The 19,175-nt window shown below is 45.1% G+C and overlaps 1 protein-coding gene across 1 annotated transcript in view; it reads left to right on the top strand.

The window, feature by feature from the left end:
- RNF213 (ring finger protein 213) overlaps positions 1-19,175 on the top strand; it is a 250,730-nt gene that overhangs the window by 65,111 nt on the left and 166,444 nt on the right. Inside the window, 5 exon segments of the mRNA XM_030206876.1 lie at positions 1,137-1,295; positions 1,988-2,592; positions 4,919-5,084; positions 8,900-9,117; positions 18,932-19,072. Of these exon segments, the coding sequence (XP_030062736.1) occupies positions 1,137-1,295; positions 1,988-2,592; positions 4,919-5,084; positions 8,900-9,117; positions 18,932-19,072 (1,289 nt within the window).

The following is a 19,175-nucleotide window of genomic DNA, read 5'->3' as shown; positions in this document are numbered from 1 at the left end:
GGGACACAGTGGAATAGCAACATTCCATGTAGAATCGCCAACAGTAGCAACATTCCATGTAGAATACTGAAGTGCTCTGGAGCCCTGCACCCCTTAGTCTCCTCAGCAGATGGTAGGTAGGTGCTGTGGGATCTGCATTACTTAACAAAAAGAAAAAAAAAAAAAGGGAATTGCTGTTCTCCTGGGGTTTCTAGATTTAGGACACTGTTTACAAAGGTGCGCTAGCGTTTTCAGCATGCGCTAACTGTGTAAATGCCTATAGGAATATTACGGCCATCTACAACCTTTTCCGGAGATGGGAGGGCGGTAGAACGAGAGGACATGAAATGAGATTGAAGGGGGGCAGACTCAAGAAAAACTTCAGGAAGTATTTTTTCACGGAGAGAGTGGAGGATACTTGGAATGCCCTCCCGTGGGGGGGTGGTGGAGATGAAAACGGTAATGGAATTCAAGCATGCGTGGGATAAACATAAAGGAATCCTATGCGGAAGGAATGGATCCTCAGAAGCTTAGCCGAGATTGGGAGGCGGGGCTGGTGTTTGGGTGGTGGGGCTAGTTCTGGGCAAGACTTCTACGGTCTGTGTCCTGAAAATGGCAGATACAAATCAAGGTCAGGTATACACAAGAAATAGCACATATGAGTTTATCTTGTTGGGCAGACTAGATGGACCGTGCAGGTCTTTTTCTGCCGTCATCTACTATGTTACTATGTAACTATGTATGGTTTGTTTTAATTGATAATAAAGACTTCCTGCAAATTAAAAAAAAAAAAAAAAAAAGTGTGCGTACCGACAGCGTGGCTTAATAAACAGACCCCCTAGTGAGAGCAACACAAGACATTCCTTGAACCAAAGATTCAAATGAAGCAGAGTTGAGCAGTGTCGTCACGCCCAGGAAGTATAATATCCAGGGCCACATGCCCTTGGTAGAGTTGCAGGTGATAAAGCGCAAAGCCTTTTTTTTTTTCTTCCTTCATTTGTATTTCATGGTGCTGTTTGCAGTTTGCCACTTTACCGACTCCTCTGATGCCTGCTGCTTCACCTGCTGGTTGGTTGGTGTGTGTATGGAGAGCTTTGACAGGGGATGGGGGTTGATTCTCATTGAACTTTCTGGGGTTTTTTTTTTTTTCTTTCCAGAACAGAAGAATTTGTCAGCCTCTGAGAAAAAAGAGCCGAGCGATCACATGAATCAGGTGCTGATTTGGAGGGAGAAGGAGTTAAAGCAGCTGAAGCTGGAAAGGGAGTGGGTGAAGTCTCTCTTGAAGATGTGCTCCAGCGTGTCTGAATTTCTGCAAGGTAAGTCCTTTTACTTCCTGTATTTTCCTTCTCTATTAAGTAAGTAAATTTTACAACAGTGGGGGAAGTGCCTGGACTGTTTAGAAAGCTGAATTATTGTGCTTCCTACTGAGCTGAGCATTTTGAGCTACAAAAGGGCCGTGTGAGTGATTCAGAAGGCGCTAGTCAGAGGTGTTGCATGAAAGGGATATCCGGGTAAATCCCTTGAGGTATTCTCAGACATGAGCAGAAATATTTGGGGGCATAAAGCAGAGACTTGATGAACTGTCACCTACCCTTAAGTTGATGGGTTTCAGACATTTTGAAGAGTAACCGGTTCTTATGATTTTGGCTCATTGGAGGGTGGGGGGTGGGGGTTATGGCTGGTAGACCCTGCGGTGCCCCTTTTCTTATTTTGCTGCTTCCCCTGAAGTGTGATGAATTTTCTAGGGATGGATGATAGTCTGGACTCTGTGGCAACCGAATATAGTGTCCATTGGACAGCTAATGGCAATTTGGATTATTGCTTTCATCTCCCTTGCAGGAATGGTTTGGCAGTGAGGATTTACACTTCAAGGCTTTGGGAGAAGAAATATTCCATTACTTTTTTCTGTCCCTTGTCACCTTTTTTCCATTCGTGAGCAGATTTGGTAAATGTATGTAATGTGTCTCTGAAGTGGAACGGATTGTAACTTGGCTGTTTTGTTTTAAAGTGGAAACTGAAGAACTTCAGAACAAGCAACGAGTGGACCTGGATTTGAAGCCACTTAACGAGGTAGTGACGGTGAAGCGTCTGGACTCTCCCTCGCATGAGCCCTGCACTGTGATCCACTTTGACTTAAGCCAGAGGATAAAAGACATGTCTGAGCGAATTCACACCTTCTGTCATAGCCACATCTTCCAGCTGTGCTTTGAGAAGGAAGCCCAAGGCAAACCAGATGACACAGAAGATATTAACGATGCGAGTATGAACAGAGTGTTGAGTCTAGACGAGCTAGAAGAAGAGGTGTTCTCTCCCTGTCTGAGGAAATACGAAGCCCTGTATGAGGATCTAAAATCTGGCAGACTGAAGTTTGCAGTTGTAGATGACGTATTCAGTGTCTATAAAGACCGCTATGAGGACCTGAAGAAGGACCTCCGGATCATGTGCCTCTTGGATGCGGGAAACCAGAGAGAATGGATAGATAATCGACTCCAGCAGATCAAACAGTATCATCAGCTCCACCTGGCGATTGATTCTGCCAAGGTCATTGCACAGGTCAAGGAAGACTTCAAGCTCTCTGGGGACTTCAGAATCCTGCAGACCTTCTTAAATTTTGTAAGTACGCTGCACTGGCCCTGTAACACCAACATTAGTGGACTTACTTTGGGATTTATGCAGATGAATTGCTTCCTCTGTCACATTTTATATAAATTTTTTTATACAAATAAAGTGCATTACATTGAAATATGAAGACGTAGGGCAGGCTCCATTCTGGCCTCAAGGCTTTGTGCAGGACGGAGAGCAGAGCTGTAAGAGAAACAACAGTTTGATATTTCATTGTGGTTTGTGGAAAAAAGTTTTCTGTTCGCTAAACATGCATGCTGTCCATTTTACACACGTGTCCTCTGTACTCTTGTCTTTGCCTCTGAGACAGGAGTAACTTTCTGGAGGTCTCTTGGAAGGTGGACCCTTGTCCCCCAGACAGAACCCCAGGCAAGAGAAACTCTGGCTACTACTACTACTATTTAACATTTCTAAAGCGCTACTAGGGTTACGCAGCGCTGTACAAATTAACATAGAAGGACAGTCCCTGCTCAAAGAGCTTACAATCTAATGGACAAATGTACAGTCAGTCAAATTGGGGCAGTCTAGATTTCCTGAAAGGTATAAAGGTTATGTGCCAAAGGCAACATTGAAGAGGTGGGCTTTGAGCAAGGATTTGAAGATGGGTAGGGAGGGGGCTTGGCGTAGGGGCTCAGGAAGTTGATTCCACGCATAGGGTGAGGCGAGGCAGAATGAGCGGAGCCTGGAGTTGGCGGTGGTGGAGAAGGGTACTGAGAGGAGGGATTTGTCCTGTGAGCGGAGGTTACGGGCGGGAACGTAGGGGGAGATGAGGGTGGAGAGGTAATGAGGGGCTGCAGACTGAGTGCATTTGTAGGTGAGAAGGAGAAGCTTGAACTGTATGCGGTATCTGATCGGAAGCCAGTGAAGCGACCTGAGGAGAGGGGTGATATGAGTATATCGGTTCAGGCGGAATATAAGACGTGCAGCAGAGTTCTGAATGGATTGAAGGGGGGATAGATGGCTAAGTGGGAGGCCAGCGAGGAGAAGGTTGCAGTAGTCAAGGCGAGAGGTAATGAGAGCGTGGACGAGAGTACGGGTGGTGTGCTCAGACAGGAAAGGGCGAATTTTGCTGATGTTAAAGAGGAAGAAGCGACAGGTCTTGGCTATCTGCTGGATATGCGCCGAGAATGAGAGGGAGGAGTCGAACATGACTCCGAGGTTGCGGGCAGATGAGACGGGGAGGATGAGGGTGTTAGCAACTGAGATCGAGAGCGGAGGAAGAGAGGTGGGTTTTGGTGGAAAGACGATAAGCTCGGTCTTGGACATGTTCAGTTTCAGGTGGCGGTTGGACATCCATGTAGCAATGTCAGCTAAGCAGGCCGATACCTTGGCCTGGGTCTCTGCGGTGATGTCTGGTGTGGAGCGATACAGCTGGGTGTCATCAGCATAAAGATGATACTGGAAACCATGAGATGAGATCAGGGAGCCCAGGGAAGAGGTGTAGATTGAAAGAATACTAAATAAGTATTAAACATAATAAACGTTTATTCAAATTGTCAAAGAAGCCAATTACTAATTATTGAAATAGTAACATATAACTCCCAATACAGTAAAATATGTAGCAAATAAAAACAGTTTTCCCTGGGAGCTGTCAATATGTCCACCTTTTAGTGGACACACTGAGGCTCCCCATCCTCAGTTCTGTTTCCTCTTAAATACTTTTTTCTTCCTTTCTTCATTATCTTAATTATAATTACCCTTCCTACCTAATGAATATACATCTTTCCAGAACATTCTATTTCCTTTTATGGTGAATCCTGTTCCAGCACTTTCTACCATCTTCCAACTTCTATCATTTATTCCTTAATTGCATGTACAGTTTAAAGTCTGTCATATAAAGCATACGTTTTTATTAGATAATGGTTTGACCTATGTCCTTGTTATGCTAGTCCCCCCCCCCCCCCCCACCCTTTTGCTGACGTTACAATTTCACCCACACCCACTTACTTCTCCTTCTGATTGTTTATCAGGATACTGCAGGTGTCCTTAGTCATAGGAGTCTCTGGCTCTTTGATTTGGTGACCAGCAATTTATCACGTTAGCATAGGCTAAATGTCAAACCACAGCCTTAGAAGGGTAGTTTTTTCAGAAAAAAAAACACACATCTGTCTTTTAACTCTCTGCTCCCAGCTCAAGAAAAGCAAAATAGCCATATTAAAATAAAATCTAGAAATATGTATGGTTTGCACCTTTTATCATGGCCTCTGTGATATACACCTCTTACTGTGATGCCAGTCTTCACTTAAAAGGCTATTACACGGGCACCTCACCACTAAAGTTTTGTTGCTTCGTTCCTTGCTCCTGCCTTTCTGCACAGGCTGACAACTTCGAGTTCTTCAAGCAGCAGCCGCTATCTTGCATCAACGATGAGCTGGTGCGGACAAAGCAGGAACTGTCGGAGATCAGCGAGGCGCGTCAAAGGTGTCTGAAGGAAGTTACAAACAGAAGGGATTTCATCAACTGGGTCACTGATGCCCTGACAGGTAGCAAACAAAAAGAAAATATAATCACTCTTCACTCTTGTGTCACAGCTTACGTAAAAATCGTGTTTCACAAAGAAAATTAATTTCAGAGACTGAAGGACCTCGGAGAAAACAAGGGGGAGGAAATTCGGTACCTTTTAATAGTTCTTTGAATCATCAATCTCATAAATTCTTGTATTTTAACATGAAAAACTTTAATAGATTCAGAAAATTTCTAGAATGAACACATTTCAGAGTCACCAACAGGAATGCTCTAAAAGCCTCAGATGTGAGTTCAGCAGTGTGAGCAGCATTTTGTCTGTCAGCTGTTGCTTATCAGCTTTTATTTCTCTGCTGTCCTGTTACATAAGGCTGCAGCTGCTTTGGCAAAAGATCACCTCTGCGATCCCTGTAGAGTCTTTTTTATTTTTTTAATATCTGGGAGTGTATTTGCATGTCTCCTTTAAATAGCTTTCTTTTCTGATGCCCCTGTCTCCCTTATTTTGGTCAGTGATACTTCTTTTGTACGTGTTTAACATTTGGAGATCCTTTGTGAGATGAACCCCATATTCCAAATGTGATTTAGGTAGACAGAATATACAGGGGTAGGGTGAGATCTTCATTCTGTATTTCCGACCCCCCATTCAACGCATGAGATCATACATCCAGCTTTATACATCCAGCAGCAGGCTGATAACCACACAAATCGGAGTTCGAATCCCACTGCGGCTACTTGTGATCTTGGGCAGGTCACTTAAGGCTCCATTGCCTCAGGAACCAAACCAATGTTGTAAGCCCTCTGGGGGCAGGAAAATATCTCTCTCTACCTAAATGCAACTCGCCTGAAAAAGGTTTGAACTAAATCCAAAATCCCTTTTGAGTGGAGGAGTAGCCTAGTGGTTAGTGCAGCAGACTTAGAGCCTGGGGAACTGGGTTTGATTCCCACTGCAGCTCCTTGTGACTCTGGGCAAGTCACTTAACCCTTCATTGCCCAGGTACAAATAAGTACATGTATATACCATGTAAACCACTTTGAATGTAGTTGCAAAAACCACAGAAAGGCAAGATATCAAGTCCCATTTCCCTTTCCCTATTTGAGATTCTGGAATGTTGCTGCTATTTGAGATTCTACATGGAATGTTGCTAGTGGAGGAGTAGCCTAGTGGTTAGTGCAGCAGACTTAGAGCCTGGGGAACTGGGTTTGATTCCCACTGCAGCTCCTTGTGACTCTGGGCAAGTCACTTAACCCTTCATTGCTCAGGTACAAATAAGTACATTTATATACCATGTAAACCACTTTGAATGTAGTTGCAAAAACCACAGAAAGGCAAGATATCAAGTCCCATTTCCCTTTCCCTATTTGAGATTCTGGAATGTTGCTGCTATTTGAGATTCTACATGGAATGTTGCTAGTGGAGGAGTAGCCTAGTGGTTAGTGCAGTGGACTTTGATCCTGGGGAACTGAGTTCAATTCCCACTGCAGCTCCTTGTGACGCTGGGCAAGTCACTTAACCCTCCATTGCCCCAGGTACAAAATAAGTACCTGAATACATGTAAACTGCTTTGAATGTAGTTGCAAAAACCTCAGAAAGGCAGTATATAAAGTCCCATTTCCCTTTCCCCCTTTCCCTTATGACATCACAATATATGAGCCAAATATCGGGCAATCAAGCCATTGTGACATCACTGATGAGGTTGGCTCTTATTGGTGGAATGAGTGGAGGAGTAGCCTAGTGGTTAGTGCAGTGGAGTTTGATCCTGGGGAACTGAGTTCAATTCCCACTGCAGCTCCTTCTGACTCTGGGCAAGTCACTTAACCCTCCATTGCCCCTGGTACAAAATAAGGACCTGTATATACCATGTAAACCACTTTGAATGTAGTTGCAAAAACCACAGAAAGGCAAAATATCAAGTCCCAATTCTCTTTGCCCTTCCCTTGAACCAGGTTTTTTTTTCCCCATTTAGTGCTGGCAAGTAAAGTACTGTTGTCCTACATATTCTTGTATCTTAGATACGTTATCCTACACTTAACCTCCATGACCATGAAGGGTTGGGGCCATCCGTTGCTTCCTGCATCTGAAATGAAGGGAAAAACCACTCTGAAACCTGAGAGCAGATGTTCACAAGCTGTAATCTGTGGAACTCATTTTTCTGGCCAACATACTTCTTCCAGCCCACACTTGAACTCTGAACCATAGAGGAAATTTCAAATTTTTTCCCCCTTAGTGTAGGGAGCTGGGTAGTTCTCCTGGTAGCCCTTACCTGGCTACCTTTTAGAAGGGAGGTGTTAGGGGCTAAACACAACCAACAATATTGGGTATACAACATAGGAATGTCATAGATAACACAATAAATGTAAGGTACTTACAGTACAGGAGAATAATCTGGCAAAGGCAATAAAATAGTATCGTTAGCTGAGGGGAAAGTCCTTTCTCAGATACTGGCTGCAAAGCGCTGCTCAGGGACTGTGTCAGGTACTTTCCCAAAGTTGTTTGGGCAGTTCATACTTGTACATAGGTTATCTTAGAATAGTGTAAACACATGTTTCTGTTCTTCCCACTGCAATTCCGTTCCCAGCATAGAAAGAATGTGCTTTTGCTACATCAGCAGGAAACTAATCAGGCTGCAGAAACAGAAGGATATCAGATATATCTATCATGCCCTGGTACACATTGTCTGTATAGCAGATGGTGGTATCATGTGTGTCACTACGATTGCTCATGGGAGCTGGGTGAGGCCAGCTGCAATGAGTTATATGTACTGACTTGATTAGGCTATCAGATTGTGTACGTACGAGGTCGAATAGTTCAGGATCCTTGCACAGTATTCTAACTGTACAGGTATTATGGTGGAGGGCTATTATTAGGTGCCGTAGAAAAGTTGTCAGGGTGTCCAGACTCCCACCAGCCATGGTGACACACTCAAACATTTAACCCCCCCCCCCCCTTAATATTGTTTTAACATTTTATTAATGGAATTCAAACTTAGACAGACTTCTATGTAACCCAATGAGACCATCCATTTTCCAAGTATAAACATTCAAACTCGACCCCCCCCCCCCCCCAATAAGTACATAAGCACTGCCACGCTGGGAAAAGACCAAAGGTCCATCAAGCCCAGCACTCTGTCTCCGACAGCGGCCAATCCAGGCCCCAAGAACCTGGCAAAAACCCAGAATTTAATAACGATCAATGGACTTTTCCTTCAGGAATCTGTCCAGACCCCCTTTAAACTCAGCAAGGCCAGCTGCCGTCATTATTTATGTCCGACCAACCACCATTTTGTGCGACAATCCTACAGTGACAATTTACCCCAAACTTCATACTCTTCCTTACTAGATTATATCCTACACCAGTCCTGTGTATGTCCTGCATTGGCAGTTTCCTTAAACAAATCCAACCCTGAACCCCTCTACACCCCCTCCCATCAATTGGCTCCCCTCCTCCTTAACCAGCCCTACCAGCGATGTGATGTGTGCTTTCCTTGAGATGTTCGATAAAGTGTATCACTCTTCATATGTCACCCCCTTCCCCATTTCCATGTTTTTGATACGCTTTCCTCATCTTTCATTTCTGTCCTCAGATACCTAGAGCCTATCATGTTAGTTTCAGAAGGGCTTAGAGCCTCATTAAATAGGTTTTTTTGAAAAGCTAAAAAATCAAGCCTGCAGAAGGATTTGACATTTGGATTTAGAAACCCCTGAGTCGTTAGGGAATTTGGGCTTGGGTTATGCTTTTTGCTGGTGCTGATTCTTTGGTGTCTTTTCCTTGCGTAATACTGTTTCATTTCTCTCTGGGCCTGCTGCTTGGTGCCTCCTCTCTTTATTCCCTCTTCAGATCTCAATGAGCTGAAAGTCTTCGTAGAATTGGCATCCATCTCAGCGGGTGAGAATGACATGGATGTGGATCGCGTGGCTTGCTTTCACGATGCCGTCTTTGGATACTCTTCCCTCCTCTATGAGCAGAAGAACAACATGGGCTTTGCAGGGCTTATGCGTTGTTTGCAGAAACTGTGGAAGGCTCTGGAAAGTGATGAAAATCTCCCAAAGAAACTGGTAATGTTTATAGAAAATGAACTCAGCCAGCTCAAATGAGTGTCAGCGTTTGTTCATAAAGAGGCTGATGGTATTCAGCCAGTGTGGTGAATGGGTTAAATTCAATGCAGGTGTTGGCTTTTAACTTAACCAAGCCCTTGACAAATTTTCAAGAAATCTAGGATCCAGCCCAAAAACATAGGAACCAGTGGCTGAGATCTTTCATTTCTCCTTTCCCTGGGGGGGGGGGGGGGGGGGGGGTGAATCCCTTCCCAGATCTGTAGTAGCTCTTTCAGAAACTGATTTACTAATACTCTTTTCTTTGCGTCCTTATCAGACCAGTCAAGACCATTGGGAATAGTTGTGTCCGTCAACCAGTGGATGGAGACATAAAAAGAAAGTTCCTTTTGATTCACCCTTTAAGGAACTTTTCTTTTTCTGTCTCCATCCACTGCTCTCCACAAGTCTTACCAACGATGTGAGAGGCTCAGGACTGTTACTGTCCCAAGCTCCCAAGTTGTCCTGGGAAAGGAAAGCTCCACAGGAAACAGGAGAGGTGAAGGGAGGGAAAAGTAAATTTGTGGGGCACCAGAGACAGGTATCTGAAGATCTTAGATATGACTCTGCAGACTCAAGCTGACCAACTGGACCCAGAGGCTGAAAAGTGTGTCCATCCAGCTGCTGGAGATAGAAAATACAGAGTGACCCGCAGCATCAGATATGCCCCGAGGCTTAATTCCAAGGAAAAAATAAATTAAATAATCTGAAACTCTCTGCTCTACTGACACCCAGAAATTAGCTGGTACTGGAACTAGATAGAGCACCAAGGAGAAGCTGTACAGGAAGTTCAGTATTTTCTGTCTCCGTGCGGATGGTGGACTCGTTGCTTGGAACACGTTGTGTGTGCAGGTGACAATTGGGATGAATGGCGACTCTCGCAGAAGCTGGCCGGCCTCAGGAAGTTGTAGTGTGTACCAAGAGATTTCTCAGCTCAGTTTTCAGTTCTCTGTCTCCACCTGCTGGTTGGTGAACACAACTAGCCCACAGTAGTGGGAAGGACTTTTTAAAAGAAAAGATCAGGTAAGACCTAATTTCTCCTTCAGCTGCTCCAGCTTCCTGCATAGCCCTTCTTCAACAGCGCCATCTGCATGGCACAGTTTCAGTAGCTCCGATGGCCGGCATAGCACAGCCTCTGCAGCATGAGCTCAATATTTACAGCTCCCGCTTCCTACTTAGCACAGCTACAGTGACACCAGATATCTGTATACCACAGCTTCTACAGCTGTAGTTCCGGGTTTGGCAGAGGTTCTACAGTACCAGCTTGTGGTGTGGCCCAACCTCAGCAGCCCCAGCTCTCTGTATACAGCAACTTCAGTGGCGCCAGCCCCCATGCATGTTGCAGTGTCAGTATTGCCAGCCCTTTGCAGGATTGCGGATTCAGTTTCAGCTGCTACTTCTGGGGCACTGGGTCACCTTCAGCAGTTGCTGACGTGAGTTTTGTCGCCTTCAGCTCTGTTAACAGCAGTGGCAATTTGCAGGACAGGTCTTCAGCATCTGCAGCCTTTTGCATAGCACTGTTGGCATCTTCTGCCTCTTGGAGGACACTGTGTTGTCGTCGTAGTTGTTGTCATCCTCTGGTGGGGCTCTGTGTTGGCATCATCAGCCTCTGGTGGGGCATTGGGTTGGCATCTTCTGCCTCTTAATGGACACTTGGGGGGTTTCTGTTTTGTATTTGATTTTTCTGGTTTGTATTATGCTTTGTGTTAATAAAAATCTGGAATAAGAAAAAAAAAAAAAGTTATGGATATATCCTGATGTAACAAGGTAAACTCAAGAACATTGAAAGGCTTTCTTGACATTGAGACAAGAAGCATTTACAATGGATGCATCGTTTCTTTTGACTTACCACTGCAAATGTTTGATAGGCATAAAATGTGTTCTTTCAACTAGAAAAACTGAGGTTTTTTTTTTGTTGTTGTTGATGGCTCCAGCATGGTGTATTTTGCATGCTTTGAATAGTTAGGGTGGGAGGTTTTTCACGTTGGTGCCTTTACCTAATTGTTTTCTTAATAACGATCGCCTTGTCTTTCTATTCTGCTCCCTCTTTATTTGGGTCTAAGAAGGAATTCATGATTTTCTTGTTAATGTTTTTTTTTTCTTTAGACATTTGATTCTGTTTTACTTATCCAAGTGTGTAGCTTTGTATATTAATTTTCTGAAATTCCAATTAAAAAAAACAAAAAAAAAAGTCTGCACCATTGCTCGAATACTCCATCTCACCTTTGTTAGGCATGGTCTCATCATGGCCATGGCAATAGCAACTTCCAGCGATGGAACAGGTGGCTAGTGTTTCATTTTGCCTTCGACAATGGCTATCCATGTGCTTAGCTGCATCTCTAGCCTTTCTCATAGCTGTGGCAGTAGCGCATTCTGTGGCCACATCAGGAAGTTTTTTAACATTTTGCTCTTCTAAGGTCTAGTGTTCTTGCCCTACACTACTACTACTACTACTTGACATTTCTAAAGCGCCACTAGGGTTACGCAGCGCTGTACAATTTAACATAGAAGGACAGTCCCTGCTCAAGGAGCTTACAATCTAAAGGACAAATGTACAGTCAGTCAAATAGGGGCAGTCAGATTGGGGTAGTCTAGATTTCCTGAATAGGTATAAAGGTTAGGTGCCGAAGGCAACATTGAAGAGGTGGGCTTTGAGCAAGGATTTGAAGATGGCTAGGGAGGGGGCTTGGCGTAAGGGCTCAGGAAGTTTATTCCAAGCATAGGGTGAGGCGAGGCAGAAAGGGTGGAGCCTGGAGTTGGCGGTGGTGGAGAAGGTTACTGAGAGGAGGGATTTGTCCTGTGAGTGGAGGTTACGGGCGGGAACGTAAGGGGGAGATGAGGGTAGAGAGGTAGTGAGGGGCTGCAGACTGAGTGCATTTGTAGGTAAGAAGGAGAAGCTTGAATTGAATGCGGTATCTGATCGGAAGCCAGTGAAGTGACCTGAGAAAAATTTTTCTCCCCTCTTTCATCATCACAAGGTTAAAGATTTTCATATAAACCCTTTACTACTACTACTACTACTACTACTTGACATTTCTAAAGCGCTACTAGGGTTACGCAGCGCTGTACAATTTAACATAGAAGGACAGTCCCTGCTCAGAGAGCTTACAATCTAAAGGACAAATGTACAGTCAGTCAAATAGGGGCAGTCTAGATTTCCTGAAAGGTATAAAGGTTAGGTGCCGAAAGCAACATTGAAGAGGTGGGCTTTGAGCAAGGATTTGAAGATGGGTGGGGAGGGGGCTTGGCGTAAGGGCTCGGGAAGTTTATTCCAAGCATAGGGTGAGGCAAGGCAGAATGAGCAGAGCCTGGAGTTGGCGGTGGTGGAGAAGGGTACTGAGAGGAGGGATTTGTCCTGTGAGCGGAGGTTACGGGCGGGAACGTAAGGGGAAATGAGGGTAGAGAGGTAATGAGGGGCTGCAGACTGAGTGCATTTGTAGGTAAGAAGGAGAAGCTTGAACTGTATGCGGTATCGGATTGGAAGCCAGTGAAGTGACCTGAGAAGAGAGGTGATATGAGTATATCGGTTCAGGTGGAATATAAGACGTGCAGCAGAGTTCTGAACAGATTGAAGGGGAATAGATGGCTAAGTGGGAGGCCAGTAAGGAGTAGGTTGCAGTAGTCAAGGCGAGAGGTAATGAGAGCGTGGACGAGAGTCCGGGTGGTGTGCCCAGAGAGGAAAGGGCGAATTTTGCTGATGTTAAAGAGAGAGAAGCGACAGGTCTTGGCTGTCTGCTGGATATGCGCACAGATGAAACGGGGAGGATGAGAGGGTGCCATCAACTGAGATAGAGAGTGGAGGAAGAGGAGAAGTGGGTTTTGGTGGAAAGACGATGAGCTTGGTCTTGGAGATGTTCAGTTTCAGGTGGCGGTTGAACATCCATGCAGCAATGTCGGAAAAGCAGGTCGCCATCCGTGGTGATGTCTGGTGTGGATGTCTGGGTGTCATCAGCATAAAGATGATACTGGAAACCATGAGATGAGATCAGTGAGCCCAGGGAAGAGGTGTAGATTGAAAAAAGAAGGGGTCCAAGGACAGATCCCTGGGGAACCAACAGAGAGCAGGCTAGTAGCTGGCTCTAGCCTTCGACAGCTTCAGCGCCCAGTGCGGTTATTTGGCTTCTCCGGTGCTACCATAGCTTCTAAAGCAACTCCTCAGGAGCTGTATGTCATGGCTTAGGCTTCCAGCAGTGTACCTCTATCACCAGCCATAAAAGGTCAGAGGTGGTCCATAGCGAGCTGTGTGGCTTGGAGATTCTTGCCAACGGTATGTCAGTTGCAGCTTCAGGTTGTTGGATAAGGTTACAGCACCTAGTTCTTTCCCACATCTGTGGTGGATGGTCTTGGTTTGCATCGGCACTGGCTACCTATGGGATATGTCTGGGCTACCCACTGGGTACAGCACATCAATGCTGGTTGACTGAAGTCTCAACTTCTCTAGTTGTTAGATAGGCATGACAGACATGGTCAGCATTTTGGCGTTCAGGCTGTGGCCTTCTGGGGCTACAGCTGCTCGATCTACTAGTTCAGTCGGTGTCTAGGCAAGTCACGAGCTCGACAGCTGTGAGTGGCAATCTTCTGCATTTTTGCCTTTCAGAGCTGTTGGCTATCAGAGACCTCCTTGCCAGTGTTATTCTGTAGGCAGGGGACGAGGCATTCTGGCAGGAAATGTTTCATTTTCTCTTCCTCGGCTGGGGCTACGGTGGAAAGTCTTAACGCTTCAGTGTTCCAGTGAGTCTTTTATCTGCTCCTTTGCCAACCAGCGCTGTGGTATGGTGGTGAATTTCAGTTAAATTCAGTTAGCCAAGGCATTGGCTCGGTGGTGTGGCCTTTTTCTCTCACCAATGCTGGTTTCCTTAATTCTATCCTGTTCAGAAGGAATGGATCCTAAGGAGCTTAGCCGAGATTGGGTGGCAGAGCGGGAGGCGGGGATGGTGCTGGGCAGACTTATACGGTCTATGCTAGAACCGGTGGTGGGAGGCGGGGCTGGTGGTTGGGAGACAGGGATAGTGCTGGGCAGACTTATACGGTCTATGCTAGAACCGGTGGTGGGAAGCGGGGCTGGTGGTTGGGAGGCGGGGATAGTGCTGGGCAGACGTATACGGTCTGTGCCCTGAAAAGGACAGGTACAAATCAAGGTAAGGTATACACATGTGAGTTTATCTTGTTGGGCAGACTGGATGGACCGTGCAGGTCTTTTTCTGCCATCATCTACTATGTATGTTACTATTTCATCTTTGATTTCTTAACGTCCCTGTTTTCCTCATCTGACTTGGCTTTTTCTTCACTGCTGCTGCTGCTGAGGTGGTTTGAAGTCCGTTGGAAGTCTCATTTGGTTGACTTCCTTCTCTGGCAGGATTTCTTATATTATGATGTGATATGACTCCGTACTTCGTAGCCCGCCAATTCCCAACGAAGTTCGTTCAAAGCGGATTACAATGAAATTAGAAAGCAAATTTACACTAACTTTAAAATCAATAAGCTTCAGTAAAAAGATTTTAAATTTTTACAGAGAGAAAATTATGTAGGCGTAAGTTTAAGCTCTAAAGGCAAAGAATTCCAAATCTGAACCGCTTGATAAAAGAGAACTGTAAAGATTTTTTATATTTGACTCCTGATACAGAAGGGAAATGAAGAAGGCATGAATCTTCCAGCTCTCGAAATAAATGAAGATACAGGAAATGGAAATAATCTGGGTATAAACATTCACAGAGTTTATAAATCCAACACGCCAATTTATACGATATACAAGCTTTAACAGGAAACCAGTGTAGTTTGCAGCAAGCAAAGACATTCCTCTCCCTAAGCACCTGAGCTTCTTTCTGGTCAAAGCCAGGAGCCTGTGCTCGGATGCATAGGGAGAGGAATGGCCATCAGGAAAAAAGAGGTGATAGTGTACATAAGTAATGCCATACTGGGAAAAGACCAAGGGTCCATCGAGCCCAGCATCCTGCCCACGACAGCGGCCAATCCAGGCCAAGGGCACCTGGCAAGCTTCCCAAACGTACAAACATTCTATACATGTTATTCCTGGAATTTTGGATTTTTCCAAGTCTGTTTAGTAGCGGTTTATGGACTTGTCCTTTAGGAAACCGTCCAACCCCTTTTTAAACTCTGCTAAGCTAACCGCCTTCACCACTTTCTCTGGCAACGAATTCCAGAGTTTAATTACGTGTTGGGTGAAGAAAACTTTTCTCTGATTTGTTCTAAATTTACTACACTGTAGTTTCATCGCATGCCCCCTAGTCCTAGTATTTTTGGAAAGTGTGAACAGACGCTTCACATCCACCAGTTCTACTCCACTCATTATTTTATAGACCTCTATCATGTGCCCTTGTTTAAGTCTCTGGTGAGGGCCCCATTTAGAGCACTATGTGCAATTCTGGAGACCCTCACCTACGGAAAGATGTAAACAGGATGGAGTCAGTCCAGAGGGTGGCTACAAAATTGGTCGGTGGTCTCTTTTTGTAAAGCGTATGGGGATAAACTTAAGGCTCTCACTGTGTATACATGGGAAGAAAGGCGGGAGAGAAGGGGATTTGATAGACGTTTAAATACCTCTGTGGCATTAATGTACAGGAGGTTGAGCCTATTTCAAGTGAAGAAAAACTCTGGAACGAGAGGGCATAGAATGAAATTAACAGGTTATAGGCTCAGGGGTAATCTAAGGAAATACTTTTTTACGGAAAGGGTGGTGGGTGTGTGGAATGGCCTCCCGGTGGAGGTGGTGAAGGCGAGGACTGTGTCTGAATTTAAGAAAGTGGGGGACAGGCATGTGGAATCCCTTAGGGAAAGGAGGAGATAGTGGTTGCTGTGGATGGGTCATTTGACTCTTATCTGCCATCCTGTTTCTAAAGAGTGGCACGATCAGATCTTTTTTTGCCAAATCATCACCTTGGCCGCGGTATTCTGTGTAAACCTGTAAACAATAGAGTTCCTGAGCAGATAATAAACAGTATAGACCGTTACAATTGATAGGACAACAGACTGGACCAAAGTAGAAAGATGTTTGTCAACAGAGAGCGAGAGTACTTCTACATTGGTGAAGCTTATTACAGACGGACTTGATTACTGCATTAACCTCGGGAATTAAAGACAAAATAGTATCTGAAAACACACCAAGAACTTTGGAAATCTTTCAAAATTACAGTCGCTTCACTAGGCCATTTTCTGTTCTGGGCAGTCTTCCTTGGCTGCCTTTCATGTACTTTGCTGTTCCTTCTAGTTCCAGCCTGTATGAGTTCTGCTTTGCTATATCCCGGTGGTCTGACCTAGCCTGGTCTGGTAAGGTCACGGAGGAAAGAATATTATGTTTAACCTGATAATTTTCTTTCTTTTAGTCCTACCAGACCAGTCGAGAGACCCGCTGTGAATGTTTATTTTATTCTTCTCAAGAGTTTATTCCCTGTATCTGTGGGACTCTTCAGTCTATTACGCCTGACTTGATGGTTACGCTACGTGTCAGTGGAGCATATGACTCACTTTGTTTCCTGACTCGGTGGTCTCACTGCATGTCATTGGAGCGTATGCCTACCGGATTACTGCAAGCTTGCCGAAGTACATTATTTTGTTTTGAAATGTACACAAGTGGTAGGCGAAGTACCATTGAGCAGCATTTGTTGGCTGAATGACACTGAACTTCCTGTTGCTTCGTAATACCCTTAAAGGATAACTCACAAGGAACCTCTCTTTTTCTGTCTCCATCTGCTGGTTGATGGACACAGCTATTCCCAGTGCTCTGGACTGGTCTGGTAAGACTAAAGGAAAGAAAATTAAGTGAGAGACCATTTTTCCATCCCTATTCTCTGTCTGTGGGCAAAGACACTTTAGTAAATCAGTCCATTAAGGTGTCTGCACTGGCAAAAGCTATCACTCTCCCTTCCCAAAGCAGACTGTCAGCTTTTTGACAGTACCTCCTTGATAGGTGAAGCAAAGAGGTGGTTGTGGCCTGGGTCCTCTCCAGTCTGTCTCTTGTTCTCTTCCACCCTCCCCCCCCCCCCCCCAACTTTCACCTAGTCTTTTTTTTTCTCTCTCCCCCAATCTTCACCTAGTACTTTCTTTCTCCCCTCCCAACCGTTACCTAGTCTTTTTGTTCTGTCCCCCCACCCTTCACCTAGTTTTTTGTTTCTCTGTCCCCAGCCTTCACTAGTGGAGTGGAGGAGTAGCCTAGTAATTAGTGCAGCGGACTTTGATCCTGGGGAACTGGGTTCAATTCCCACTGCAGCTCCTTGTGACCTTGGGCAAGTCACTTAACCCTCCATTGCCCCAGGTACAAATAAGTACCTGAATATATGTAAACCACTTTGAATGTAGTTGCAAAAGCCACAAAGGCGGTATATCAAGTCCCATTTCCCTTTCCCTCTCCCTCCCCTTCTCCCCTAACCTTCATGTAGACCTTTTCTCTCTCCTCTACCCCAACCTTTACCTGGTCTTTCTCTCTCTCCTCACAATGTTTACCTAGTCTTTTATTTTTCTCTCCAACCTTTGCCTAGTTTTTTTTTTCTTCCCCCCCACCCCCCCCCCAAGTCTTTCTTTCACTTTGTCTCATGCTTCTCACTCCCAGGCCATTAATGTGTTTGGGAGTCTGCCACCTATTGCCTTTGGTTTTCTATTTGCAGAGCTGCCTCAGAGAGAGTCCCCACTTCGACTTGCCATTTGCCTCTCTCTGTTAGCTTGAGTCTTGTGGTGTAGAAAGTTCGGGCTGATCTTACAGTTTCAAATCCCATGAAATCCTGAGACTTCCCGAATCGCAGAGCTGAAGCTTACAAAGAGTCAAATCATGGTGTGGAAGTAGAAGACACATTGATTCTGAGGAAGCTCTTCAAAAGGAGCAGATTTGGGGAGAAAACAATCCCGGGCACCATGATGGTTTGTGCCCGGGATTTGTCAAGCCTCGATTTAATCTATTTATCCTGCAGCACTGAATATCCAGGAGGCCTAAACACGTAAGAGGGGTTGGTGGTTGAGAGGCTAGGATGGGGGAGGGCAGACTTATACGGGGTCTGTGCCAGAGCCGGTGATGTGAGGCGGGACTGGTGGTTGGGAGGTGGGAAATACTGCTGGACAGACTTATACGGTCTGTGCCCTGAAAAAGACAGGTACAAATCAAGGTAAGGTATACACATGAGTTTATCATGGGCAGACTAGATGGACCGTGCAGGTCTTTTTCTGCCGTCATCTACTATGTTACTATGTTACTAATGGCTTCCCTTGCTCCACCTCAAACCTGGCCTTTTATAAGGATGATAGAAAGTTGTTTGGTGATTTTTAAATGACCTAATATTATCCGTATAAGTTTTGAAAATGTACATATTACCAAATTATACGTTGTTTTTTGTTACACGTCTAACTTGTTTTGCATATCAGCCTCAAAATCTTCCATGTGACAGCTGGGGGGTGTAAATCTGCAGCTGTGTACAGATGTCTCTTAAGTAAAGGTCCTCCTTGTGCACACAGTAATGGTAAACAATTTGGACACTGAAATTGCACTCTCGACTGTTAAAATTCATTTGATCCTTTGTATCACTTGTGAGTCTTCAGGTCAGTAACTGGCAAAGGTCTGTGAAAGGGAGCCTCAGTCAGCCCAACAAGCATTTCCTGCGTCCTCTGTTAATACTATGGGCTGAATCTACGTAAAAGAAATGTTTAAACTCTTCCATGACCTGGGCTCTGTCCCCTTTCTCCCTCCTCATCTGTTATTTCTCATTGCTCTGTGTTTCTGCCTGTGCGCTCAGGATGGCTGAAAAGGGTAAAAATAATTTCTCTTCCCCCACCCCAGAGGGACTCTGCTCGCCATCTTGAGTGGCTGAAAACCGTGAAAGAAAGTCACGGGTCCGTGGAACTGTCCTCTTTATCGCTGGCGAGTGCAATCAATAGCGGAGGAATTTTCCTCATCAGCGCGCCAGAAGAAGGCCAGAAGGTGAGTACGTAGCCGCTGGACCAATCGCACTTGGTTCTTGCCCATGTGGTGTTCAGGGGAGGGGGGGGGGATATGGCGTAGCTGGAAGGTTTTCGTGACCTCC

Source organism: Microcaecilia unicolor, chromosome 6, assembly GCF_901765095.1.
Source record: "Microcaecilia unicolor chromosome 6, aMicUni1.1, whole genome shotgun sequence".
NCBI classification, from domain to species: domain Eukaryota; kingdom Metazoa; phylum Chordata; class Amphibia; order Gymnophiona; family Siphonopidae; genus Microcaecilia; species Microcaecilia unicolor.
This window is presented reverse-complemented; position numbering and strand designations above follow the sequence as displayed.